The following is a 27,188-nucleotide window of genomic DNA, read 5'->3' as shown; positions in this document are numbered from 1 at the left end:
TTGCGACCCTGTGGACTCTAGCCTGCCACGCTCCCCTGTCCATGGAATTCTCAAGGCAAGTATACTGGAGTGGGTAGCCAACCCCTTCTCCAGGGGATCTTCCCGACCCAGGGATTGAACCCAGGCCGCCTGCATTGCAGGCAAATTCTTTACAGTTGAGCAATCAGGGAAGTCCTGAAGGAAATGGCAACCCACTCCAGTATTCTTGCCTGGGGAATTCCATGGACAGAGAAGCCTGGTGGGCTACAGTCCATGGGTTTGCAAACAGCTGGACACAACTGAGCAACTAACAAAGCCCTGAGCAGGTATTAAAGTCTCTTTCATAGCTCAGTTGGTTAAAAAATCTGCCTGCAATGCAGGAGACCTGGGTTCGATTCCTGGGTTGGGAAGATCCCCTGGAGAAGGAAATGGCAATCCACTCCAGTATTCTTGCCTGAAAAATCCCTGGACAGAGGAGCCTGGTGGGCTACAGTCCATGGGGTCACAAGTTGGACATGACTCAGCGACTAAACCACCACCACCAATTTGCAGATGAAGAAGCTAAGACACTGAGAGGCCATGGGGTCAGGGTTGGCCCAGGACCCTGCAAAAGAGAGCCTAGGACCCTAGGAGACAGGTTTCCCAGGTAGCCCCTGGTTTGGGGGCATGCAAACCCCAGATTTAAAGGCTGCTTGGCAGGGAATATACAACAAAACACTGCAACAGGATCACCATGACCTTCAATCTCCAAAGGTATAGGAATCCAACTCCCAGGGAAATGTCGGCCCCTCCACTTTCCCAGGCACCCTGAGTTGCACTTACCACTCATTCGTGATCCGCGCCTGCAGCTCAGGCAGGAGGAACTGCCCGTGGAAGCGATAGATGGAGGAGATGTTAGAGAAGATGCCTGTGGTGACTTCTGAAGGGATCCCTGCTTCTGTCAGCCCGGTGCAGAAAACCTAGGCATGGAGAAGCCCTTGCAGTGGTCACTAAATGTGGGTCACTGCAAATGGTTACAATCATGCTTCTGCTACAAACATGGGAGCTCAGGAGAGGCTGCCATTGCCTTATGTTTTCTTAATGAAACTTCTGCTTCAACAAACTGCCTTAAAGAACCTTATGGTCTTAAAGCGAGCTTACTGATGGCCAAGAATTAGGAGTGAGGCAGCGACAGTCCCCTCTAGACTGAGACAGACCATCTTTCTCCCATCTGCCTTTCATGGGAAATGGATGATCCTGATTTCCTTTCTCTGCTTTGTGAGCTACAAACAGAAGCAGCACCTGTCAAAACCTGGTTTCTATTGGAGTTTTACTTCCTGTGCTCATAAACCCCATGTTGCCAGGTAAAGAGGGAGAGTGCCACTCACTGTCATAGGGCTTTACATGCTCAGATAATTTAACTGCCATGAAGAAAAACCCCCAAGGTGACTAGACAAGACCTTTGCCCCAGAGCCACAAGTTGTGAAAGCAAAAACTAAAAATTTCTGGAGGAGACTTAAATATATCCAAGTTTTAGTATTCGTGTCAGTCATATTCCAACTGCAAGGCCTAGCCAATGCTAAGATAGAAAGCTTGCCTCTGAAACTGCCCACTGAAACTCTGGAAGTAGACAAAGGCAGGCTCCAAGCCAGGAGGGTTACCTGGTCTAGCAGGTACAGCCGCTTCACATAGGTCTCCTCCGTGTGCAGGAGCTCCTGGGCGATGTGGAGCAACTTCTGAGGCTCAGAGCACTGTGAAGAGAAGAGCTATAACTCACCTAGGGATGGTGAGTTTGGGGGAGGCAGCATCTGACACTGCATACCAGGGATGACCACAGGCCCCCAAAGATCAGAGGAAGCTGCTGGAACTGGGATGTGAGGCTCAGTTCTCACAGATGGAATTTCCAGGGAGGTTTCTGGGGGAGACAGAATAATTTTTACCAATCCCCTCAAATCTTCTGCAGCCAAGAGAAAACTCTATCCTCCCAGGGCTTTGACTGCAGAACAGCTACAATAGCCACATCAAAATATACTGTGGAATGACATCATCAAGATGGCAAATCAAAGCTACAAGCCCACCCAATAGACACATGAAAAGATGCTCAACATCATTAATTGTTACAGAAAAGCAAATCAAAACTATAATGAGGGTATCACCTCACACTGGTCAGAGTGGTCATCAGTCATTAAAAAGTCTACAAATAAGAATATTAGAGAGGGTGTGGAGAAAAGGGAACTCTCCTATACTATTGGTGGGGATATAAATTGATGTAGCCAATATGGAGATTTCTCAAAAAACTAAAATAGAGTTGCCATATGATCTTATAATCCCACTCCTGGGCATATGCCCAGAGAAAACTATAATTAAAAAAGGTACATGTACCCCAGTGTTTATTGCAGCACTGTTTAAAATAGCCAAGACACAGAAACAACCTAAATGTTCATCAACAGATAAATGAATAAAGAAGATGTGGCGCATATATACAAGGGAATACTGCTCAGCCATTAAAAAGAGTGACGTAATGCCATTTGCAGCAACATGGGCTAGATATTATCATACTAAGTGAAGTAAGTCGGACAGAGAAAGGCTATGCGATATCACTTATGTGCTTAGTTGCTCAGTCGTGTCCGACTCTTTGCAGCCTTATGGCCCACCAGGGCCACTGTCCATGAGGATTCTCCAGGCAAGAACACCGGAGTGGGTTGCCATGCCCTCCTCCAGGGATATCGCTTACATGTGGAATATAAAATATGACACAAATGAACTTATCTATGAAACAAAACAGACTCACAGAATTAGTGAACAGCCTTGTGATTGCCAAGGAGAAGAGTGAGGTGTAGGAGCGATGAACCTGGAGTTTGGGATTAGCAAATGCAAACTACTATATATAGAATGGATAAACAACAAGGTTCCGGTGTGTAGGGAACTATATCCAATAGCCTGTGATAAACCATAATGGAAAACATATTAAAAAGAATGTGTGTGTGTATATATATACTTATATATAAATGCATAACTGAATCACTTTACTATACAGTAAAAATTAACATAACATTGAAAATCAGCTATGCTTGAAGAAAATAAATTTACAAAAAGAAAGCTCCAGGCCCTCCTTCTCCTACATAGACATGGAGTTAACAATATACAAACAAGAATACCTCTGTGAAATCTCAAGACAGCTGAGAAATTATGGCTTCCAAGCCATTTTAAAACTAAGAAGAGATTCTATCAAGCAGCGAATGAAAACTGGTGTTTGGAACACCCTTTTACGTTCCTCCCCCAAGCAAAATAGGATGGCACAACTGGGAGGAACTCCCCCTCCCCATGATGCTCCTCCCTCAGGATGAAAACAAAGGAGTGAGCTGTACACCCAGTGTTCTGTCTCTTCTGGAAGTTTCCTGAGGGATGGTTTTTGTCTTGCCAGACTTGGAATGCTATCATGACCAGTGCTAGAGTTTCAAAGACACTGAAAACTGAGGCAAGAAGCATGTTAGAGCTGATGGTCTGCAGGCAGATGCCAGAGGAGCAAGAGATCAGACAAAGTTTACTAAGTTTTAGAACTTCTAGCCTGACTGGCTAAGATTTTTCCCTGCACAAAGCCAGCATGTGAAGACTGGAGAGGTGGTTGTTTTTCAGATGCCCAAATTCCAGCAAAATATTACAAAGAAATAGGGAAATGTGGTGTGATTAAAGGAACAAAATAAAATTCCAGAAACCAACCCTAAAGAAGCATAGATCTATGAGCTGCCTATAAAAAAATATTAAATACCTGTCATATAGATGCTCAATGAGCTAAAAAAAAAAAAAAAGGAACACAAATAGACAACTAAGTGAAATTGGGAAAGTGATGCATGAACTAAATGAAAATATCATTAAAGAGATAGAAACTATAAAAAAGACCCAAACAGAAATTCTAGAGCTGAACATTTCAATAACTAGACTAAAAAATTCAATCTAGGTCATTTGAAAGTCAGAGAAACAAAAAGAAAAACAATGAAGAAAAGCAAAGAGAGCCTAAGAAGTTTATGGAATACTATCAAATTGACCATATATGCATTATGGGAGTCCCAGAAGAAGAGAGTAAAAAGAGCAGAGAGTTTACTTGATGAATTTTTGGCTGAAAATGTCTCCCAAATGAAATGGATACAAATTCAAGAATCTCATGGAACTCCAACTAGGACAAACCCAAAGAACCACAGTGGGACCTATTATTAAAAAAGGTGGGGGAGGGGGGCAGTGGGATATCATATTTAAAGTACTAAAGATGAAAAAAAAAAAAAAAAACTGTGAAGCAAGAATACCTTATTCAACAAAGTGGTTCTTCAAAAGTGAAGAATAAAGACTTTCCCAAATAAGCAAAAGATAAAGAGTTCATTATCACTAGACTTGCTATACAAGAAATGCTGAAGGAAGTCCTTTAAGTTGTGAAAAGATGGTAGATAGCAACATGAAGTTATACAAGAATATAAAGTTCTTCAATAAGAATAAATGCATGAACAAATATGATATAATAACCTATGCTATCATAATTTTTGGTACAAAATAACACAAAAAGGACAAAAACTTTTAAAAACTCTAAATCTATGTGAAAGGGCATACTGAACATATAAACATGTCATTTGTGATAACACATAGATCATCTGGTAAGGACAGCTGTAAAGCAGAGTTTTTGTTTACCATTGAAGTAAGTTTTTACCAACTTAAAATACAATGCTATAACTTTAAATATTTTATGTAATTGCAATAGAAAAAATATATAGAATATACACAAGGGGCAATGAGAAAGGAATCAAGGCATATTATTACAAAAAAGTCAGTTAAACTTAAAAAAGGAAAGCAGTAAGAGACGGACAAAAAAGTTACAAACCATATAGAAAACAATGAAAAAGGCAATAGTGAGTTCTTCCATATCAGTAATTTCTTTAAATGTAAAATAATTTAAACTCCCCAATCAAGACATATGGATTGGTTGAACAGATTTAAAAAAAAATAGCATTCAGTTATATGCTACCCACAAGAAACTCGGGCTTCCAAGGTGGCTCAGTAGTAAAGAATCAACCTGCCAAAGCAGCAGATGCAGGAGAGGAGAGCTTGATCCCTGGGTTGGGAAGATCTGGAGGAGGAAATGGCAACCCACTCCAATATTCTTGCCTGGAAAATTCCATGGACAGAGGAACCTGGCAGGCTACAGTCCATGGAGTCACAAAGAATCAAACATAACTGAGTGACTAAACACACAGAAGAAACTCACTTTAGACTTAAGGATATACATAGGCTGAAAGATGTAAAAAGATATTTCATGGAAATGGTCAACAAATAGATCAGGAGTGGCCTACTTACATCAGACAAAATGGACTTTAAATAAAAAACCTTACACAATACAAAGACATTATATAATGATAAAAGGATCAATTCACCAAGAAGATAGAAAAATTATAAATATGCATTAAACCTCATGGTGGGGGTGGTTTACTTGCTGAGTCATGTCCGACTCTTGTAACCCCGTAGACTGTAGGCTACCAGGCTCCTCTGTCCATGGGATTCTCCAGGCAAGAATACTGGAGTGGGTTGCCATTTCCTCCTCCAGGGGATCTTCCCAAACCAGGAATCCAACCTGGGTCTCCTGCATTGTAGGCAGGTTCTTTACCTCATAACACCTAAATATATGAAGCAAACTTCGACAGATTAGAAGAAAGAAGCTGATTACAACAAAATAGCAGTAGGAGACTTCAGTACTTTCAATACTGGATAGGACATGCAAAATATCAATAAAGAAGCAAGGGATTTGAACAACAGTGTCCGAATGAACCTAACAGACATATGTAGAGCACTCCATCTAATAATGGCAGAACATACATTCTTCTCAAGTGCACGTGGAAACCCTCAAGATCAGACCATGTGTTAGGCCACAAAACAAATATTAACAAATTGAAGAAGATTGAAATCATATGATTTATCTTTTCCAATCACACCAGAATGAAACTAGAAATCAATAGCACAGGAAAACCTGGAAAATCCACAGATTTCTGGAAATTAGATAGTACACTCTTAAACAACAGTCAAAGAAGTTGCAAAGGAAATTAGAAAATAGCTTGAGACAAATGAAAATGAAAACACAACATATCAAAGCTTATGGAATGTGGGAAAAGCAGTGCTAAGAGGGGCATTTATAGCTGTAAATGCATGCATGTATAAGGAGGAAAGATCTCAAATCAACAACCTAACTTTGTACCTCAAGATTAGAAAAATAACACACTAAACTCAAGGGAGTCAGAAGGAAGTAACTAACAGATTAGAGCAGAGATAAACGGAACAGAGAGTAGAAAAATACACTAAAAAAAAAAACAACAAAACTAAGAATTGTTTTTTGAAAAGATGAACAAAACTGACAAACCAAAAAAATGAGATAGAAATCAAATAAATAAAATGAAAGAGGAAACATTACAACCGATACCACAGAATACAATCATAGAGATGGACAATTAAATGCCAACAGTTGAATAAACTAGAAGAAGACATAGATAAATTCCTAGAAACACAATCTACCAAGACTGAATCATGAAGAAATAGAAAATATGCACAGACCAATAACAAATAAGGAGGTTAAATAAACAATAAAGAAACTTCCCAACAAAGAAAAGCCCAGGACCAGATGGTTTCACTGGGAAATTAACACCAATTGTTCTCAAATTTTTCCAAAAACTTCAAAGAATGAGGAACACTGCCTAACTCATTCTACAAGACCAATATTATCTTAATACCAAAGTTTTGGGGCCTTGCTGACCCTGGAGATACTGTCCCTCCCAGGATACACTAATTCCTAGAGATATAAAGAATTCACCAGCAAGACAAAAAGTGTCTTTCAAGTGCAAACCAACCCATCCAGAGCCCACATCTAACCATCTTCTTTCCTGAATCACACAGGACCAGGTGTGAGGTATCCAGGGACAGCCCCTGTACACAGAGCCCACTGAAATTATTCAGACTGGCCAATCTTAAGCCTGCTTACTCTGTCTCACCCATCCATCTCATCAGAAATCACAATCAAGACTCTACTGTAACTTAAATAGTACTTGTACATCAACTATACTTCAATTAAAAAAAAATCATTAAGTGATTAAAAAAGATTCTTGCTCACAATTTCCAACCCCTCTGTCTCCTGACCCACCCTGGTGAGTTTCTCTCTGGTTCTCCTTGGTATCATGTACCCCCTCTTTTCATGAGCTATGAGTAATAAACTGTCTTTACACATAAGTCATTTCCTGATTTGTTGGCTTTGTCATTTCTGAATAATAATAAAACCTAGATTAAAATATGCCCCCAGCCCACTTGCTGAGACTTTGGCTTACAACAGCATAGGCCTGTGGCTGCCGTTTGCCCACAAACCTGCCTCTTGATGCAGCCATGTTTGTCAATACCATCTCCAACCAAAGGCCGCCTGTGCTTCTCTTGAGACCTAGTCACTTGCAGCTTACCTACGCTGTTCTCCTCCCATGCACATGCAGTCCCTCTAAGCCAGGGCTATCAGCTTTACTCCCATGTCCCCATGAGTCCCAGTGCAGAGCCCAGAGCCCCAAATGCTAAAGGGACACAGATGAGCTTTCTCTAACACTGAGCCACATGCATGAGCATACCTGCTTCCCTGGGCCATCTGCATGGGGCTCTACTCCCATGCCTGGGCTCCCTTCCTGCCTCTGTACACACCATGTGCAACACTAGTGTTTTCCCATTCATAAAACAACATGATAACCATGCTGCCTTCTTCATGGGGGCTCTGCAAGGCAGGCAGCAAGCATTGGTGAACAGAGCTGGTGGCAGCGCTGTTTGCATTAAGACTGGGACACTGTGTGGCCATGGAACTGAGGCTTAGGAGAGACATCATTGCCTGATGTGTTGGGGAGACCCCTGCTTGCATGGTCCTGCCCTCGGGCCTGCCCACCAACCCATTGTGGGGGCTTCTTTGAGAGTGGTGTTTGAGTGTGCACCCTGCTACTGGCACCAGTAAGTGATGTAAGTAAGTGATGGCCCTATGGACCTCCAATACCCTCAGAGGAGGGCCCTGCAGCCCCTGATACCTGGTACAGGAAGGTGACCTACCTTGGCTGGATCCATGTCAACCTTAGAAGGGTTGTTCTCAGGGTCTGGCTCCTCACTGCTCCCCTCGCCTGCATCGCTATCAGCCTCCTCCTGTGGAGACTTGCTGCCCAGGGCTGTTCCCGGGTGTGGCCCTTTGATGATGGTACCTGGGCCCGCCTCGCCGCTGTCCTCACAGAAGTGCTCGCTGACCACGCTGCAGGATGGGCTGTCTATCCCGCTGTCCCGGTTAGGGATCTTAGAGCTGCTCGCCTCACCCACTGAGCTCATGTCCCCAGCAGAGGCCTGGCTGCCAGGGCTCCCAGAGGCAAGCTCCCCGTGGTGAGTTCCAGGCCCGACAGGGAGCGCTGGGAGCTTCCCTGGGTCTGTGCTTGGTTGCTCCAGGGAGGAGTTATTAGGCCCAGCATCTGGCTCCTCCATGGTGGCACTGGGGGCCGGGGGTGTTGAGGACCCCCTTCCTGGCTCCATCCTCAAAGCTGAGTTCTCTGATCTCTGTGAGGGGCTGGCTGGGGGCTTCCTGTCAGGGAGAAATGAGTGCAGTCAATGCCAGCTGGGCTGTGGACCAGCCCCCAGGGAGGGCCCTCTGGAGAAAGTCAACATGCAGCTGCACTTGAGCACCCCTGTCAGCCTCAGCTGGTTTTCGGGCAATGGCAAATACAAAGCATTTTGTTTTAAAAATTAATCTCTTCATAAAGAAAGAAGGAAGAGAGAGAGGGATGGAGGGAGGGAGAGAGGGAGAAAGAAAGAGAAAAAGAGACGAAGGAAGGAAGGAGGAAGAAAGGAAAGAAAAAAGAGGGTGAAAGAAAAAGACAGGAGAGGGAGGAATGAATCCTGTATCATGAAGCTACCTGCTCCTCGATGAATTAGAAATAAATGCATAAAATAATAGCAGTAGCCATCTTGGGCACAGTGGATCTGGTCTGCACCCTGCTCTGGCATCCGTGACACTATCCTCAAGGTAGCTCTGAGGTGAGGCAGGATCCCCATCAGGACCCTCCCTCAATATCACTGTAGATATTCTGTCTGACAGGTGACCTGACACTTTCCAGAGACCCAGGGGCTGAGGAGCCTGGATCTTGGTCCCAAATTCCTCCTGCTGCTGCGTTTATGCACTGGGGCTGTTTCATGCTCTCACATGGTGCCTCTTCTGGAAAACCTTGTGGAGGAAACGCCCCTTCGAGTGTCAGTCAGTCAAGTGTCAGACCTGCACAGAGAGGGTCAAAGGTGAGACTAGACTGCAGGAGACTGAGATCCCCCCAAATCTTCTACTTGAAGAGTGGAGCTGCAGAGGAGTCAGGGACCAGGAACAGCAGCCACTTATTCCTGGGCAACAGGTGGGTTACCTGAGGCTGGCAGACTCCACAGGGCACTGAGGTGAAGGGCGGGTGCCAGGCTCCCTGCCAGCTGCTTTCTGGGTCCTTTGGGTTGGCCAGCCGAGGCCTTGCACGAGACTGAGGGGGGGGGCAGGATTTGCTGAAAATCTTTTTCTTGCCCAGCAGTTTTGAAGTGGAGCAGTTCACGAGGTTCTGAAAAAAAAAAGGTGAAAAGAGAACGTTAACCACGTCCTCCACTGGCACAGAGCAACCTGGGTGACAGACCTAGTTCTCCAGGGAGAAGATGAAAGGGCAGCTTCAGGCCACCGCTCAGTGCAGGGGACCCCTGAGCAGGTCGTAGAGGCCTATGGGTGGATGGAGCACGGCTGATTCCCTGGCCCCCAGCCCAGGGAAACATGTACGACAACGGCCGTGGCATGTAGCAGCTTCTACTGCTGCTGCTACGACTGCTAAGTCGCTTCAGTCGTGTCCGACTCTGTGCGACCCCATAGACGGCAGCCCACCAGGCTCCCCCATCCCTGGGATTCTCCAGGCAAGAACACTGGAGTGGGTTGCCATTTCCTTCTCCAATGCATGAAAGTGAAAAGTGAAAGTGAAGTCGCTCAGTCGTGTCCGACTAGTAGCGACCCCATGGACTGCAGCCTACCAGGGTCCTCCATCCATGAGATTTTCCAGGCAAGAGTACTGGAGTGGCTTGCCATTGCCTCTAGGGCTGGCTTAAAACTGGGGCCAGAATTGAGCTTGTCCCCAGCCATGCCATGACTCAGGGAGAAAGGGTCCCTTCGAGTGTGCAGTGCCATCATGACTGAGGGGACCCAGCAGGCCCTCCCAGACACATGCACTCCTTGTGCTCACAGTCACAGGCAATCAACTGCTGTCAGTGGCTTCTTCACACATGGTCTTCCTCCCTCACTAAACAAAATAAAGAACCATCAGTGGAGGCACAGGTCCCCCTCCCCTCCAGACACACAATCAAAAAGGTGTCCTGAAGCCTGACCCTTGGCCACCCATGCAACAGAAGGGCCTCCTGGCAGAGTGTGCTCAGAAGAGAAGTGTGACCCACCTCTGCACGCACATGGCCTTGAGGGCTGGTGAGGCCCCAGAAGCCAAGCAAAGATCCAGCCCCTGTGGGTCTCCTGCCCTCTTGTCTCCCAGTGTAATCAGATTTCTTCTGAGTCAAGTGACTCCAAAATCAGTGCAGGGTGCACATTTAGTATTGCTACTGCCACATTCCTCAAGAACTTAATGGGGAGGAATATCAATATTTCTAAACAGAAAATGCATGCTTTGCCGCATTCTTCTCATAGCACAGAAGATAATCTCCAGTTTCCAGAAATCAGACATGACACAGCAGTAAAAATATGCCAGATGGAATTCAGGCCACACAGTCAGCTTTGGCATGTCTAATGCCGCCATCCGGTGCCAGGTTGAGCCTGCTGCAATCACACCTCAGGGCCTCCTGGTTCTGGTCAAGATTGAATAAACTGGAGCTACTCTCTCACCTGAAACAACTAAATCATGGATAAAGCACACGAAACAGCAGTTTGAGAGACACCTTACAGCAGGCAGCAAAGGGCAGTGCTTCTGAAGGTGGAAACATGTGCAGTGAGCCCTCCGTCACCCCAACTTTCTGCCTGGAGAAGGGGATCCCAGGTTGACCCCTGAGTGAGGAGACAGACCTGGGCATCCAGGAACACCAAAGCAGCTGGACGTCACAGGGTAGAGGGCTAGAGAGAGATCTGCAGTGAGGGAACACGGAGACTGACGGGGGCCCTCGGGATAGCTCAGTGCGTGTGCAAGGGAACTACAAGACTTGAGAGAGAACTACCAGAGAGGATCAGAGGGAACGCCAACTCAGGCTCACACAAGGCAGGGAGTAAGCCTGTTTCCACCAGCCAGACTGAAAACCCCAGTACCCACAGGGACTTAGCTAACTTGGAAGGGTCTTGCCTCAGTGTGGGTGCATAATTAGCCCCACAGTGAGCTCTACTCAGGTCCCACCTAACAGACACTGACGAATTTTAACAGGCAAGTCCCTCTGTTAACAAGCAACTTAATAGCATCGCTAAACAATGCTCCAGAGCAATTATGGAAGCACAGACATATTCAGAATCTAATAAGGTGAAATCTACAGTGTCTGGAATCCAACCAAAAATTACCAGACATAGAGGGCAGACACACACAACCCACAGTGAGGAGGAAAAGTCAATGAATTGAAATTGACCCATATCTGATACAGATGCTAGAATTAGCAGACAAGGTCTTTAAGACAGCAGCAGTACCTGCTGTATATTCAAAAGGTCAGCAGAGACATGGAAAATAAAAAAAGATGCATATCCAATTTCTAAAGATGGAAACCACAAGATGTGAGATCAAAACCCCCTGGAAGGGACTGATGGCAGATTAGATATTAAAGAAGAAAAATTAGTGAGTTTGGAGAGACTATAGAAGCTTTCTAAAATGAAAGAGAGAGAATGAATTGTGAGATGCAGAAAAACTATGAACAGCATAATATGTGTGTAACCAGAATACATATGTGGAGTGTTAAAAAAGGAGTGAGCTTGAAAAATACTTGAGAAAAAAAAATGACCAAAGTTGATATCAATTCTACACAAGCCTTTGGATCACTGAGGGGAAAAGGAAATACTTCTCAATAATAAGGATGAATCTAGAAAAAATTATTTCAAGTGAAAAAAAGACAAAGAAAAAGGTGTCTACTTGTTTTTCCATTTACATAGAATTCTAGGAAATGTACCCTAACATGTGATGCCAGAAAGCAGACCAGGATGTTGCCTGGATGGAGGGGTAGGTGCGGTGTGGGGGTTACAATGGAACACAAGGAAGCCTTGCAGAGTTGACAGATGTGCTCATCACATGTGTGTGTGTACGTGTGTGTATGTTGGAACATCCAATCGTACGTCTTAAACATGCAGTTAATTGTATGCTGACTATACTTCAGGGAAGGTGATACCTCTGAGTTACACAGACTTGGTGAGTTGCTAACATTCACCAGTGTCATTTTCCTTGTTACAGAAGGGACAATGAACTATGCAAAGAACAGTGGTAAGGAGTGTGGCAGGCCCAGAGCCTGGGGAGGCTGCAGCAGCCTGGCTTCCCTGGATCCCCATCAAGGAGAGGAATTGTACCCTTTCTCTGGAGGTCCTTCAGGTGTGGCCATCTTACCTTCCAAGGGTTTTTGTGCAAGGGCAGCTGATCAAGGCTTGGCCAGACTGGGAAACCCAGGGCTCGGCATAAAGATGCCCTCCAGGGAGCAGAGTACCTGGTGGAGGGCGGTTCTGGTTGCAGAAGAGCTGAGACCACCCTCTAATCTGACTAGGAAGCTGCAGGGTACAGCCCGCAGCCTCAGCTGGTCTCCCTTTCTAAGGCCAAGGTGAGCACAGGACAGGCCAGTCCAGTTATAGCCTCCCCTCCTCACAGCTCAGAGGAGCGGAGGGCTGAGGGAGGGTTAGGGTCGAGGACACACACGTGCAAGGGTGCCCACCACACACACACATGTAAACACACACACTTACACACATGCACATGCACACACAGACACACATAAACATACATCCAATTACACACACACACATACTCCATGTGCCTGGGGACATGCTGAGCGCTTTTGTATGCTTGCTCAGTTGTAGTCACCAAGGTGGGTGACATTCCATGTCTCAGACAAGGATGCCAAAGCTGATCCTGACCATGTGACCTAGGGGAATCAGCACCCAGGAGCTGAGTCTACCAGACATGCTGCTCTGAACCCCCTGGACTGGGTTCCAGGCTCATTCTGACATGCCCAAGGCCAAAGATGTAAAACCATGCAGGAGCCAAGGAGCATTTGTCATTTCTGTCTTCCCAGCCACTCACCTCTCTCTTTGAAGCCCCGAGCTCTCTGAGCTGAGAGAGCCCAGCTACTGAACTCAGCCCAGGGCCCAGTGCCCCTGACACCCAAGGCTGCCACCAGCCAGTATCAAAGGCCCCAAACCTGGGACCAGGAGAGGTGTGGGGACTGGAGAAGTACAGAGAAATTAAATGTGCCCCACTACCGAGTGCATTGTGCAGCCAATGGATAGGGTGGCAGGAGGGGTGTGGTCCCTGCCCTGGAGTCCCCAAACTGCTTGGCAGCTGCCTGAGACAGGCAGGGATAGTCCTGCATACGGGCCACAATTCCGCTCCACCTGACGCTGGACGTCCCCACTACGGATACAGTGCAGGAGCTCCCACTAAAATCAACACTATGCCCATCTCACTTGCTGCCTGTCACCTGGTACCTTGGAGGCCCCAGGTGGGCAGGCATCTCCACAGCTTTGTCACTGACATGGCTTAGTAGCCCCTGAACATGGGGCCCCAGATGACAGCTATCAGCAGCCATCAGACATATGAGCCTGAGAGGAAGCCTTTGAAACAGTTCTAGCCCTGACTGGCTACAGTCCCAGAGAAACCCTGAATGAGGGCCACTGGAATGCACCCCACCAGTCCCAGAATCGTGAGAGATGATAGTGCTCAGTGGGGTGGTTGGTTACGTGAAGGAGGTAATCCAAATAGTACTGAGAGCACCATGGGGCAATACAAGAAACTGCTATGCTGCACACACCTACATGCAGGTTGCAGGCTGGGGGATAAGGCTGCAGAAACCTACAAGGCTCTATCAGCAGTGACAAAGGTCTGGTTGTGCAGGCCCTGCCAGATGCAACAATCGATGGCATGTCTACAAAGCTGTTCCATGACCCAGAGGTGCCTGCACTCCAGAGTTAGGATCCAGAAGCACAATACTTGTCTTGGGGCCTCAGCCTAGGAAATGCTCTGGCTGGTACAGTCTGTGGTCTCCATCCTGTGTGCTGAGAACCCAGACATGGACACAGACACTGGGGTGCCATATGCTTCAAAATTCAGTGGGGGTCAATGGGACTTCAAGGCAGGATGGGGCTAGCAGAGCGAGGAGGAAAGGAGACTGGTCAACAGCACTGGACCCAACAACAGTCCCACAAAGGTTCTTAAAGCCCGAGGCAGCACACAACACTCTACCTCCAACTGGCTATATCATCGCTTTTTAGTGGTCCTAACAGACAAAGATGGTCAGGACACCTCACCAGGCTGATGACCTCCAGCCATTAGCATCACCTGAAGCTCCTAGTTCCCCATCACAGGGCCTGTTCAGCTACAGTAGGAGTTGGCAAAATCACACAATGAGTCCAGTAGTGATGACATGTGCCCAGAGCTGAGTTAACAGAAGTTCAGCAAAAGCAAGCCCAAGAACGCACTGGGTACAGTGTAAGGAGCTGTGACTAGAAGGCCCACGTGCAGAGCTGCGCTGTATGCAGGCAGGTGTGTCTGGGAAACAGATCACTGTGATGTTTCTTTCTCTCTTCTTTGGCCGTGCTGCATGGCATGAGGGATTTCAGTTCACCAACCCAGGCTCCAAACCATGCCCCCTGCAGTGAAAGCGTGGAGTCTTAACCACTGGACTGCCAGGGAAGTCCCTGTACTGCTTCAACTTAATCTTTTTGCTTATGTATATATTTACTATTCTTCTTTATTTCCTTTTTTTTTTCTATTTTTAAATTTTTATGTTTATTTCTGATTCATATTTTGTTTCTGTTTTTACTTTTATCTAGAAGGAGAACAAATATAAATACTACAGACACTATGCATTGCCATACATCAAAAGCAACTACAGAAATAAAACCACAACCTTGGAAATAAAAAGTAAAATCCTTTCTTGCATAGGCAGCTAGATGTATGATAAAGCAAGTAGAATCCCAGGAGTGAGCACTGCAAAATTATTGGAGCTTTGCTGTATTTTTAAAATGTTTTATAATAAAGTTTTTTGGGAAAAGAGTTTATCCCCACAGCATCCAAGATCCCTAGGCCCACACTCAGGATGAGGCAACAGGGGCTCCTTGTTCCATTCTGACCTCTCCCATGGGGCACCCTGGGCTCACAAATATTCCACTCTACTTTTGATTGTGTTTAAAATTTTTATTTAAAAAAGCAATGAATCAAAATGGATAAGAACTTTCCAACAGCTTCCAGTTGATACTGAAAACCCTAACACAGACATGACTCTGCCTCTCCCTCCACACTGAGCCACTTTGGGGGGCTTTCAAGGCCCTCCCTCTGGAGGAACAGCCTAGCCCAGCTCCCCGCGCTCATTCCCTGCTCTGTGATAGGCCTTCCTCAGAAGAGAACCCCCTCCTCCATAGCTCCCACCTGCCAGGCTCACCCACACCTCCCCACTCCACTCCCCGCCGGCTGCAGACCACACAGGTGGAAATCTTACCTCCTTCGTGTGGTCTGCCACCTGGCAAATAGCAGGGCTCAGTAAGCATGTTCAGTGAGTAAGTGAATAGATGAATTTGAATCAGCACATCAGTTTTATTTCCTTCTAATATGTACTTTTACATAGCCCTACAAAAATATGCTTTAGTCAAGTCCAAATTTTTGAAAATACAAAATGCAAATCAAGATTACAGAAGGTTAAACTCCATCTCCTACCGTCCGTCACTTGACAGCCCCACATCATCTCATCTAACTGCACAGTGACCCTGTCAGGTAATTACAGTGAAACGGAGGCCTAGATGGTGGATTCACCTCCCCAAAGCCGCATGGCTGTACCAGCAAGAGCTCTGTGTCCTGGGCACCAAGGGGCTCCAAGTAGCCCCCACAAAACCCCGTAGAACTGATGTACAAGGTAGGTTACCATCCACTTCACTGGGAACCTAGGCAACCAGTCATCACCACCACACACAGGGGCTCAGACAGGGGACAGGAACCCAGACAGAGGAAACAGCATCCTTAGTAGAGGGAACAATATCTCAGACAGAGAGAGCAGTATCACAGGCAGAGGGACCAGTGTCCCAGACAGAGGGAAGGGCACAAAGCAAACAAGAGTGAGTCATGCCATCTGAAGAGGTGGCAGTGTGCCTAGGTGTGTGAGCCCAGAGGGGAGGGGACAGGATTTGGGGGTTGGAGCCAGGATGGATCTCATAGCTGTAGGCAGCCAGGGGTCATGCAGGTGAGCGACACCCCATTCAGGTTTGGGTTTCACATCTGTGCTATGGTCAATACTGCTTGAAGGTTACATTTTTACTCCCAGGCTCATCCCCTTTTCCATGGACCTGTTTCCTCATCTGTCAGTGGGGTCATCAGAGCCCACCTGGAGCAGATGGCAAAGATGCAGCAAGACAAGTGCTCCTGGCACTTGACCGTGATCCTGGTGTACTCCTGGAGACTCTTCTGTGATCATTGTTCTGAGTCCAGCAACAACCCCCACCCTAGGCTCTCAAGGGGCTCAGGGCAGAAAGGCCTCACCTTTCCTCTGGGGCCTTGCTCAACACCTCATCTCAGCTCTAACCTCAACAGACCTACTGCAGTCTAGGCTTCTGTGTGTGCAGAGCATAGAGTCCTGTCCAGCTTTGGGGGCCACTGCATATTCAGAGGTGCTGGTTTTGTGTGGAAACAGACGTCAGCGCAAGTTGCGGAACCAGGGCCTTGGCCTCCTGCAACTACCCAGCCGAAGACAAACCACTTCCTCCCCTCAGCACCCAGCCCCACCCAGCCCCAGGGCCACTTGCCAATCAAATTTTCAGGCTCCAAAGGTTTGAGTTTGGGCCCAGGTTGTCAGCTTACAGTCCATGGTCTGGTGCAAGTGATGGGCCTCAGTTTCTCTGTGGCCCTCAGCTTCCTCTCCTAAAAGAGTGGTGGAGCAAAGTCACCGTGGGACTTGTCTGAGGACTAGTGTGAGTAACAGCAGAGCTTCCCTGAGCACACCCAGCCTCCCAGGGCTGTGCTCACCTCTGGAGCCTGGTACCACTCAGATCCCACTTCACATATGGGAAAGTTGGGTGGTAGAATCAGTGGCCCATAGTCACAGAGCTGGGGGAGGGACTGCAAGCCAAATGTCCCCGTGGGCCATGAACATCACCAGGATACCAGCTACCTGCTGCCACATACTCCTCGGTTCCCTCCTCCAGTGAAAACCCCAGACCCATCTTTCCACCTCCCAAGGGGAATCCACAGCACCTCACTGACCCCGAGAAACTGTAAACGGGCTGATGGTCTGCAATCAGAGGGACTCCCACACTGCAAACACCACAGGGTCCTGGGAGCCTAGTGCTCTGGGTACAGTCGTGCCCTAGAACATGCCCCCTCAGTACAACCAGCACAAACACAGCTGCCTCTGGTACCCCATGGCTGCCCATCACCCTCCCCGATGTCAAGGTGGCCTGGCCACCACCCTGCACTCTCTGGGCACAGTATGAGGTTCGGAAGAGGCCCTGACAGGCTCAGTCTTCCCTCCTAGCAGCCCATCATAGACAGGCCCTGTCAGGACCTAAAATGCAGATTGCAGCGGAATCTTCTGAAGCCCCACAGTCTCTAGGGACTGTGTTTGGGACCACTTATCCTTCCTCCATAGGTCCAGTCTATTCGGGGACCCCGGCCCTCAAGTTCATCTTTGCTAGAGTCTAAACTGCCACAGGACACTCAGCAGTGTGCTCACTCACTGCTCAATGACTTGCTACAAATCATGCCAGAGGCACCACAGGAAGACAAAAGGGACACAAGACACTGCTCGGCGCCACCACGGCAGCTTCCTGCCTTAGAGACATCCGACCCCAAATGACTACTGCTCTGAACTTTTCCTGACCCCAGAAGTGCCCCTTAAGGGACCAGCAGAGGCTCTCTGGGCTGGCAAAGACCCCAGAGCCAGCACCACTCACCTGTCTTCTGTGGCGCACGTACTTCTCTCCAGGACTGACTTCAGGCAGCAGCAAAACACAACTTCCTTTTGCTGGTTTTCGCAATATGGGTCACTAAACGACAGTGCATTTGCATTTCCGCACTGGTTCTTCCCTTCCCTCACATACAAAAAGATACACCCCAACCAGCTGGAATGCTGTCCGAGGACCAGGCGATGCTGGCCGCAAGGTGGGTTAAAGTTTAACCGACTGCTCTGCGTGCCCCAAGTGGTTCCGGGTGTGGAGGCTACAGCCGTCCTGCCTCTGCCTCTATCTGTTTTTCTAAGCAGACTTCCAGGTGCCCGTCTCTCAAACCTTCAGAGAGGGGGCACTCAGTGGGTATCTAGTGGGTTCAGTGCCTGAGTTGGAGAAGGCAATGGCACCCCACTCCAGTACTCTTGCCTGGAAAGTCCCATGGATGGAGGAGCATGGTAGGCTGCAGTCCATGGGGTCGCTAAGGGTCGGACACGACTGAGCGACTTCACTTTCACTTTTCACTTTCATGCATTGGTGGAGGAAATGGCAACCCACTCCAGTGTTCTTGCCTGGAGAATCCCAGGGACGAGGGAGCCAGGTGGGCTGCCGTCTATGGGGTCGCACAGAGTCGGACACAATTGAAGTGCCTTAGCAGCAGCAGCAGCAGCAGCAGTGCCTGAGTAGTGGGGTTGGCTCCAGACCATACAGGCTGTGGCTCCTAGATCAAAGAAAAGGCCCAATGGGCCACCAGAGGCTTTCTTGAATTTTCTTGGATGGGAACAATGAAAATGGCCATAAACTGTTGGAAAATTGAAAGTGGATTGTTTCAAGGTGCTCCCAGGGGTGAAGCCAGTCGCCACCCCCACCCCAATTTCCTGAGGAAACCTGTTCCATATTTGATGATCTGGCTGCTCCAGCCAGATCCAGCCCTTCCTAGCACCTACAGAGAGGGCTCCATGACTTTTAGAGTGAAAAGTAAATATATGAAGATACAAGATTGCTGCAAGGCTTAGACCACAAATTCTGGTCCAGTTTAAATGATGGATTCTTCATCCAGCCTTATATGTTTTTTAAAAAGCAAAGAGATTTCTCTGGACCTTGGTTTCCTTGTTGTATGGGGGTCACAATAGAGCCCCCTCAGAGGTAGTACCTCACACACAGGGATCATGTGAGTATAACGAATGAGACCATTGAAGGAGCCAGTTAATGAGATAATTTCTCCAGTCCACACTGACCCCCCTTGGCAGACCACACAGCCATGTTTCTCCATGGGTTTCCAAGGGATGCCCACACCAGCTGGAGAGGGGATTTGCTTCCACCCTCTGTTCTTCTAAATATTTACCAGTTGTTTGGAAGGGGGTAGTCTGAGAGATGCTACCCACTTTCACCTCCAGATAGTCTTCCTTTCAACCAAAGACTTGAAGAATTCTACGACTAAGACACTGATAAGCTCTTGCTCACCTCCATGACTCGTTGCAGTGAAATCCACCATGTGCCAGGCCCTACGGATAGGACCACCTTGGACCCAGGTCCAGCTCCAGAATACATGAGTGCATCTTCTCCAGGAATCTGAAGACCAACGTTAAGATAAGTTCCACCTGGCCCCCAGCCATTACTGTGGACTCAGAGCAGCTCAGTCAGCAGGTGATGGAAAAGAGGGCAGCCTATGTCTCAGGGGTACCTGGTTTCATATCCTGGCTGATGGGGGGTGTGTCACCTCCATACATCACTAAGCCCCTTGGAGCCCCAATTCTTCTCATAAAATGGAGATAATACAGGATGCGTGGTTGGAGTTTTGTGAGGAAAGAGAGCCTGGCCTGGGGTAGATCAATTATCTGAGTGCTTCCAGTCCAGGCTGGCAAGGACAGTGCCTGCCACCATCGCCCAGCACAGCCCTTCCCCTTGTTGACATCCCTAAGGCAGAAGACTGGCAAGGGGACCTCATCAGGACCTGGAGACCCAAGCCCAGATCTCTGCTGTACAGAAATGGCCCAAGAAGGCAGAGGTGAAGCCTGGCAGCAAAGCAGCAGACCAAGTGTAATGATCCATGGGTCATGTGGTGGTGGAATATGCTGAAAATAAGAACGGGGGTAAAGTGCCCTCTCATCCTGGGTGGGGGAGGAGATTCTCCACCGGGATGTGGGTGACCCCCTCCAACAAGAAGTATGTTTGTGGCAGCCATGCCCCAAGAGGGATCTTGGTGACCCCGCTCTGCTGCAGCTGTGCCCACTTTGAATAGGGTTGATGCAGTAATGCAGTCAATAGGACACCGCAGAAATATCAAGGGTAACTTCTGAGGCCAGGTCAGTCACCACACTGCAGCTTCTGCCTTTCTCTCTTGGCGTACTTACTCTGGGGGAGCCAGCCACCATATCATGATGATGCTCAAGCTGCTCTGCGGAGAGCCCCATGTGGGGAGGAGCTGGGCCCTCAGCCAACAGCCAGCACCAACTTGCCATGAGGTCGTGAATCACCTGGAAGGGCACCCCTGGCCCCAGTCAAGTCTTTGGGTAAGACTAGGACCTCACTAAAGTCTCCAAGCCAGAGACAAACTGTACCAAAATTCCTGACTCACCAAAACTGAGTTGGTAAGTGTTGTCTTATGTCACTCAGTTTTGGACATTTCATTAGGCAATAGATAGATCCGTTATGCAATGATATGAAATGGTCATCAGGAAATGCACGAAGGATGACTTATGGTCAGGGGGCATCAGCCCAAAGTGAAGAGATGACTGCAGGGTATTAATGGCACACCGTCCTATTTCTCTATCCAATTATTCCATTAATGACCCGGTGGTTCAAACTGTGTCCTCATCCCTGAAGGGTTCCCTGGTAACAATGGTGAAGGCTCTGCCATTCACTCTCCATGACCCTGAATAGCTTCATGAGTCAGAGGCTCTTCAGCGGAAGGCCAGGTTCCCCAAACAGCATCCCTCTGCCCATCCATCCTCCCCCAAGCTGCTTGCCACACAGGAAGCAGCGCTGATCATGAGGGCTCTCCCACATGGTCCCCGCTTTACCCCAGAAACTCCCAGCCCCACCTAGCACAACAGCTGGCAAAGAGTGAGGGACAGCCCATCCAAGGAAGGCAGAGGAACCCTGAAAGCTGTCACTAAAAGGGAACTTGTGTAATCAAAGGCTGGGGAGAGTAGGTGAGCAGAGACCTTTCTACCAGGGAAGTATCCATTCATTTCACTCAAGAGGTGATCCAAAGGGAGAGAGCCCAAAGCCAGCCAAGAGAAACTGGTCTGGGGGATGGTGAATGGGGCCCAGCCCATATCCTGACGTGGGGCTGCTGGTTAGCGCCCAAGCCCACACAGAGGAGGATATGACAGTCTCTTGGAATAAGGGACTGGTCAGAGAGGAACCCTGGAAGATCTCATGATTTGACTTCTTCTGTGCTATGATTCCTACTCATCTTGTGTGAAACTCATAGAATTTAAGCTATATTAAATAACTCAAGATGCAGTCACAGTGGCAAATGTGAATTTCCGTATTAGTTGTTTTGAATGTACAACATAGGACTCTGAGTGTCTAAGTGTAATACATTGAGAGTGTCAACAGAGATAAGGCACTTGTTTGGTAGCATCCTAGGAAAGACTGGGAACAGAAGGGGTGACTTTGACTCCATATATTTGACTCCATATACTTTGACTCCATATATTTGTTTGATAGAGACAAGACCCCCAGAGTAACTGTTACACCTACTGACTGACTTCTTAAAAGCTCAGACCACTAAGCCAAATGACTTAATGCCTCTTTGCTGGAGGACCCAAGTCCACACTGCTGAGTGCTGTTCCAGATGGCCCTGCCAGAGGCTCTGCAGGAGGAAAGCCACTTCCCACTCACGCTTGGTCAAGGGACCCACTGCTGGCCCAGAGACTGATGCTCATGCTGAGATACCTCCTTCCGGGACTTTCTCCTGGAGTGATTTGTTACCCCCTTTCCTATTTTCTCCCTACTTTGACTAAACTGTGTTGTAACCTGATGGTGTGCAATAAGCTGAGTGACTTGTGAGGTGAGTGTTGGTTGCATTTTGTGTGCCTCCAATCCTGTGATTGTTACCTGGCCTTACTGCTGTGCCCTCAACAAACAGGTCTGCACAAAGAACAGTGGAAAGAGTGAAGAAAGAGACCTTGGGTGGTAAAATCTAGGGTTTATGGAGTCTCTCCATATATTTGTTTATCTCTCTGTATATTAGTTTCCTGCTCAAACCTGAACTCCCTGATTCACTGTTTACTCCAGGAGTGTATACACCTGTTGTGTCCCAGCTCAAGGGACACAGAGGTCATCCAAAACGGGTATTTTTATAGTATAGGATATTAAACATAAAACAGCCACATATAGTTGTGTCTTATCCACACTTATTTGAGTGTGAGGAATATGGAGCAGTACTGAGAGTGAAGTGACCACATCTTATTACTCCCAACCTCCCCTGTGGATGGTGGGCCGTGTTGCCAGCCCTGGGCAATGGGAATGACATGCTCCCTTCAGGCTTGGCCTCTCAAAAAATGTTCACAAAATCTTCCAGTTTGCTCTTCCCCATATGCCAGGCAAATGCACAGAAGTTGGGCCAGTAGCCATCAGATGAAGGGGACTGGACTCCAGACTGTCGACGAGCTAAGCTGGACTGTGTCTCCCATAACTCCTTCTCTGTGGGGACGTGAGTTAGGGATGGTCACAGGGGAAATTTGCACAATATCTGGGAGATGAAAGTGAAGCAATACCTCCCTTTCTGAAAGTCACTGTGATTAGATGAGAGAGACCCAAACAAGAGCCCTAGAAGATTCCAGTTCATCCCAGTCCTCTCTGCTCTCTGTCCAGCTCTACATCTCCCAAACAATCACCAGTGCCCCTTCATGGTTCTTGTCTGCTGGTACCCCTGCCAGCAGACCCTTCTCTCCTAGCTGGTATTTACTAAGCACATACCTGAGCCAGATTCCGCCTGGACTGGATTTGTGAGAAACTTGGCACCCATTGGCCCACCCCAAATGCTGCTCAGAATCAGATCAACTGCCAGGGTCCTTTGATCATGCAGAAGTTTCACTGGCTGTGGACATCTGATGGCCCCAGAACATGCAGAATCAAACATGTGGTCAAGCTTCACTGAGGTTTTCCTGCAGACAGGGGACAACAAAAGCACTAGCTCCAGGCAAAAATCACCTCTCACCTGTACTGTATGTGGCACTGAGCTTTGAGATCATAACTGAGCCCATATGAGATTCTGAAGATGTTTAAGACGCTTTTCCGTGGGAACAAATTCAGATTTTACTCACGGTTACCAGCAATGGAAAAGCGCCTGCTAGAAAAGGGGAGGCCTAGCCCACCCACATACATTCTGAGTGGGCACTCAAATATCTCAAATCCTCTGACCATAGCAGGGTAGAGAACAGAGGCTCCAGTTTCCTTGTCACCAGGAAGCGGCAGGGCTGGGAGTAGCTCCATCCTCTTGCCTGTACTGATCAGAGCTGAACTAGCTCTTGCTGTCCTGCAGTACTGTAGGTGTAAGCAGCCTCTCCTGGGACACTCTTGTGAGCTATCAGATGTCCATTCTGGACCATGGGCATTGAACAATCACTGCTTTGGTACTGGGAAACTTGGAATACACCCGGGGCAGCCACTCTTCTGGATGGTCCAAGAGCTGTCAGCTCCACTGTTCTCCCATCAGAGACCCTACTCTCAGCATTGCTACTGGCCCCCTGTATGTGCCCCCTCACCTCCGCCCCACAGTCCCCCTGTGTCCTTGGGGATCAGAACCACACAGTCAATACCACTTCAGCGTCCCTGATGGGGTATCCTCTGCCATCACAGTGACCCAGAGCGGGCATCAGCAAATCCCTTCTAACGAGCCAGGCAGCAGGCAGCTCCTACTGCACAGCAGTGCAAAACCAAGAAAAGGGCCTGCAAAGTCTGACCAACAGGGGAAAGTACCATTGTTCCAGCACATTTAGAAATTTTGTCAGAACACTGAAAATCTCTCACTGTTGCTATAAATATAGAAAGATGAAAAATAGTAAAACCAACATTTATTCATTATGTTGTGCTGCTGCTGCTAAGTCACTTCAGTCGTGTCTGACTCTGTGCGACCCCATAGATGGCAGCCCACCAGGCTCCCCCGTCCCTGGGATTCTCCAGGCAAGAACACTGGAGTGGGTTGCCATTTCCTTCTCCAATGCATGAAAGTGAAAAGTGAAAGGGAAGTCCCTCAGTCGAGTCTGACTCTTCACAATCCCATGCCATTAAAAACATTAAAATTAAGGTGCTTTATTTCTTCATATAAAAAGTTACATTGTTAAAAAAAAAAAAAACTTATAAAAAGAGAAACTAATTCTCTCTTCAATTGCTCAATCTGTTACAATTGCTCTGTTGTAACAAATGTACCACTCTGGTGGGAGAGGTTGTTAATGGAAAGCTATGCACCACTACCTTGTTGATGAGAAAGCTATGAATGTTCAGGGGCGGGGAATATATTGGAATATCCCTTTTCCCTCTTAACAGTGCTGTGAAAGTAAAACCAGTCTAAAATTTTTTTAAATTTAAAAATCCAATATAGTAAATAAAATATGATACCCCAGATTGAATGCTGGTGAAATCTGACTACAAACTGTAGTTTGTAGTATTCTACCAATGCCAATTTCTTGACAAATGGAACCTGGTTTTGTAGATGCCCATGTTGTGGCAAGCTGGGTGAAGGGTATAGGAATTTATATTATCTTTTCAGCTTGTCTGTACATCTAAAACTATTCCATAATCTAGGGATTATAAATTCAGTACTGAATATTTTAATGAGATGGAACAATCCTGTTGTAAGGCCATGAGAAAGTTAGCTTTCTCTCAAAATCTTGTCTCTTATGACATTTCGCATTCTAAATAACTATCTGGTTCATGTGTCAGTGAGGCAGCAGGAAAGACAAAAGGATGATAAAAAAACAGCTACCAAATGTAAAGCAATGTATTTACTGTTAATTTGACTCAACCTAAATTTGGTTTTATTGCAAAATGGTTCAATTTTTTAATTTTTTTAAGATTCAGATGGCTGATCTGATCTGCCATCAGATGAGCCACTATCATTTGGGCCAGATGAGGATGCTGTGAAATGATTCAGAACCCAATAGCTCTGGGCAAAGGTTAGGAACAGATAATCACAGAAAAGGAGAAGTGGCTCCACCTCACATGTAATGAGGGAACTACAGATTACAGCTACACTGTGATAACTTTCCTCCCAGTTAGACAGGCGAAGACTGAGGGAGGAGGGAAGTGAGGCCTGGGAGGAGGCTCTTTCCACCTGGCTGGTGGGAGAGTGAAACGGCACATCTGCCCTTTGACCCGGCATTCACCTCTCTGATGAATGTGGGCATTCTGCAGGCACAGTTCTGCAGACACACCTGCACAAGTACAGCAGCCTGCGTCAGGCTGCTAAGAGGAAGGCTGGAAACAACCAAGACCCACCTAGGAGGGACCTGCTGGTAAACCACGTGGCCACCTGCCAACTGCAGAGGGGAATTTGCACAATGAGGGGGATCTGGCAAAACTGCCTTAAAGGACGATGCAGCTAGTCACTAAAATGGAATGACCAGAACCTGAGTGACACAAGAGGAAGTCTCTAGCCACAAAATGTTCCATCTGTGAGCTCTGAAAGTTTTTTTTTTTTTTTTAAAGATGGTTCTGACCGAAAAAAGTCTGCCTATATATTCAGAGAGAACGAGGGATTAAATATGGGAAAATGTTGACACTTGCTGAATCAATTCTTATAATTTTTCTGTAAGTTTGAAAATGTTTAAAAGCAGTTTAAAATGGGCTATCTATACAGAACAAGAGGAAAGGGATGGATGAAGATAGGGGTAGGAGTGAGATTTCTCTTGTATCATTTTATTTTTCTAGCCATATAATCATTGTAGCCATTTTTTCATTTAATCATTTTCTTAGAATAGATAATCAAAACAAACAAACAAATTCTACTTCCTCATATGGTTCGTCTCCATGACAAAGCACAGAAGCAAGACATGAGATAGCACTCCAGAGGCACCAAACACCGGAGGTCGACTTGGAAAGGGGCAGTATAGGGCCTGGGGTGCACCATTCCCCTGCTCCGCACCATCTTGGGGAAAGCAGTCTGGAGCCTCGACCAAAACAAGGATGGCAACACACAGCTTATACCTCCTCCCACCCAGCCGTGCCCACTCCAGGTGTCAATCCTTCATGCTCACACAGATGAGAAAGGACATGCAGTACAGTCATAATTGTAATAGGTGAAAATTGGAGGTGTTCTGGATGTCCACCAACAGAGAACTAGTTCAATAGATTACCGCAGCACAGGTCTTACTATAAAATATAAAATGATTTAATTTATTAAGTAAAATGATTACTATAATAATATTAAATTCAAAATCAAGACACTGTGATGATATTGGCATTGTTGTTATTCAGTCAGCAACAAAAGAGTTGTTTGACTCTTTGCGACCCCATGGACTACAGCACGCTGGGCTTCTCTGTCCTTCACTCTCTCCCAGCATATTGGCATACAGATAGAGAAGTAGGTCAATGGAACAGAATAGAGTCCAGAAATGGACTCACATTCACTTGGTCAGCTGATTTTCAGTGAAAGTGCCATCAGCTGTCAATGAGAAAGGAAAACCCTCTCAACAAGCTGGATTAATTGGTTATCTATATGGAAAAATGAACCTTAACTCACCACTCACACCACACATGTGAAAATAACTAGAAGTGAATCACAGTCTTAACTGCAAACACCAAAACTAAAACTGAATAGGAGAAAACATACATGCATTCGAAATAAGCAACAATGTCTTAGGCTAGAAAAGACACTAGCCATACAATAAAAACTTGACAAATGAACTTCATCAACATGAACAACCTGTGCTCATCAAAAGGCTCCCTAACCAGAAGGGAAAGAGACACGTGTACCCCAATGTTCACCGCAGCACTGTTTATAATAGCCAGGACATGGAAGCAACCTAGATGTCCATCAGCAGATGAATGGATAAGAAAGCTGTGGTACATATACACAATGGAGTATTACTCAGCCATTAAAAAGAATACATTTGAATCAGTTCTAATGAGGTGG

At 46.9% G+C, this 27,188-nt stretch overlaps 1 protein-coding gene across 6 annotated transcripts in view; it reads right to left on the bottom strand.

The window, feature by feature from the left end:
* FGD3 (FYVE, RhoGEF and PH domain containing 3) overlaps positions 1–27,188 on the bottom strand; it is a 64,271-nt gene that overhangs the window by 23,429 nt on the left and 13,654 nt on the right. For 2 of the 6 annotated variants that reach the window (XM_005210429.5, XM_059889037.1), the window contains exons 1-6: positions 18,110–18,151; positions 9,396–9,578; positions 9,188–9,256; positions 8,056–8,569; positions 1,620–1,709; positions 802–938 (exon numbers count right to left, since the gene is read on the bottom strand). In XM_005210429.5, coding sequence (XP_005210486.1) covers positions 802–938; positions 1,620–1,709; positions 8,056–8,569; positions 9,188–9,189 — 743 coding nt within the window. In that variant the 5' untranslated portion in view covers positions 9,190–9,256; positions 9,396–9,578; positions 18,110–18,151. 6 annotated transcript variants of the gene reach the window in all.

Source organism: Bos taurus, chromosome 8 (genome assembly GCF_002263795.3).
Source record: "Bos taurus isolate L1 Dominette 01449 registration number 42190680 breed Hereford chromosome 8, ARS-UCD2.0, whole genome shotgun sequence".
NCBI classification, from domain to species: domain Eukaryota; kingdom Metazoa; phylum Chordata; class Mammalia; order Artiodactyla; family Bovidae; genus Bos; species Bos taurus.
The sequence above is the reverse complement of the archived record's forward strand: the minus strand, read 5'-3'. Positions and strand labels throughout refer to the sequence as shown.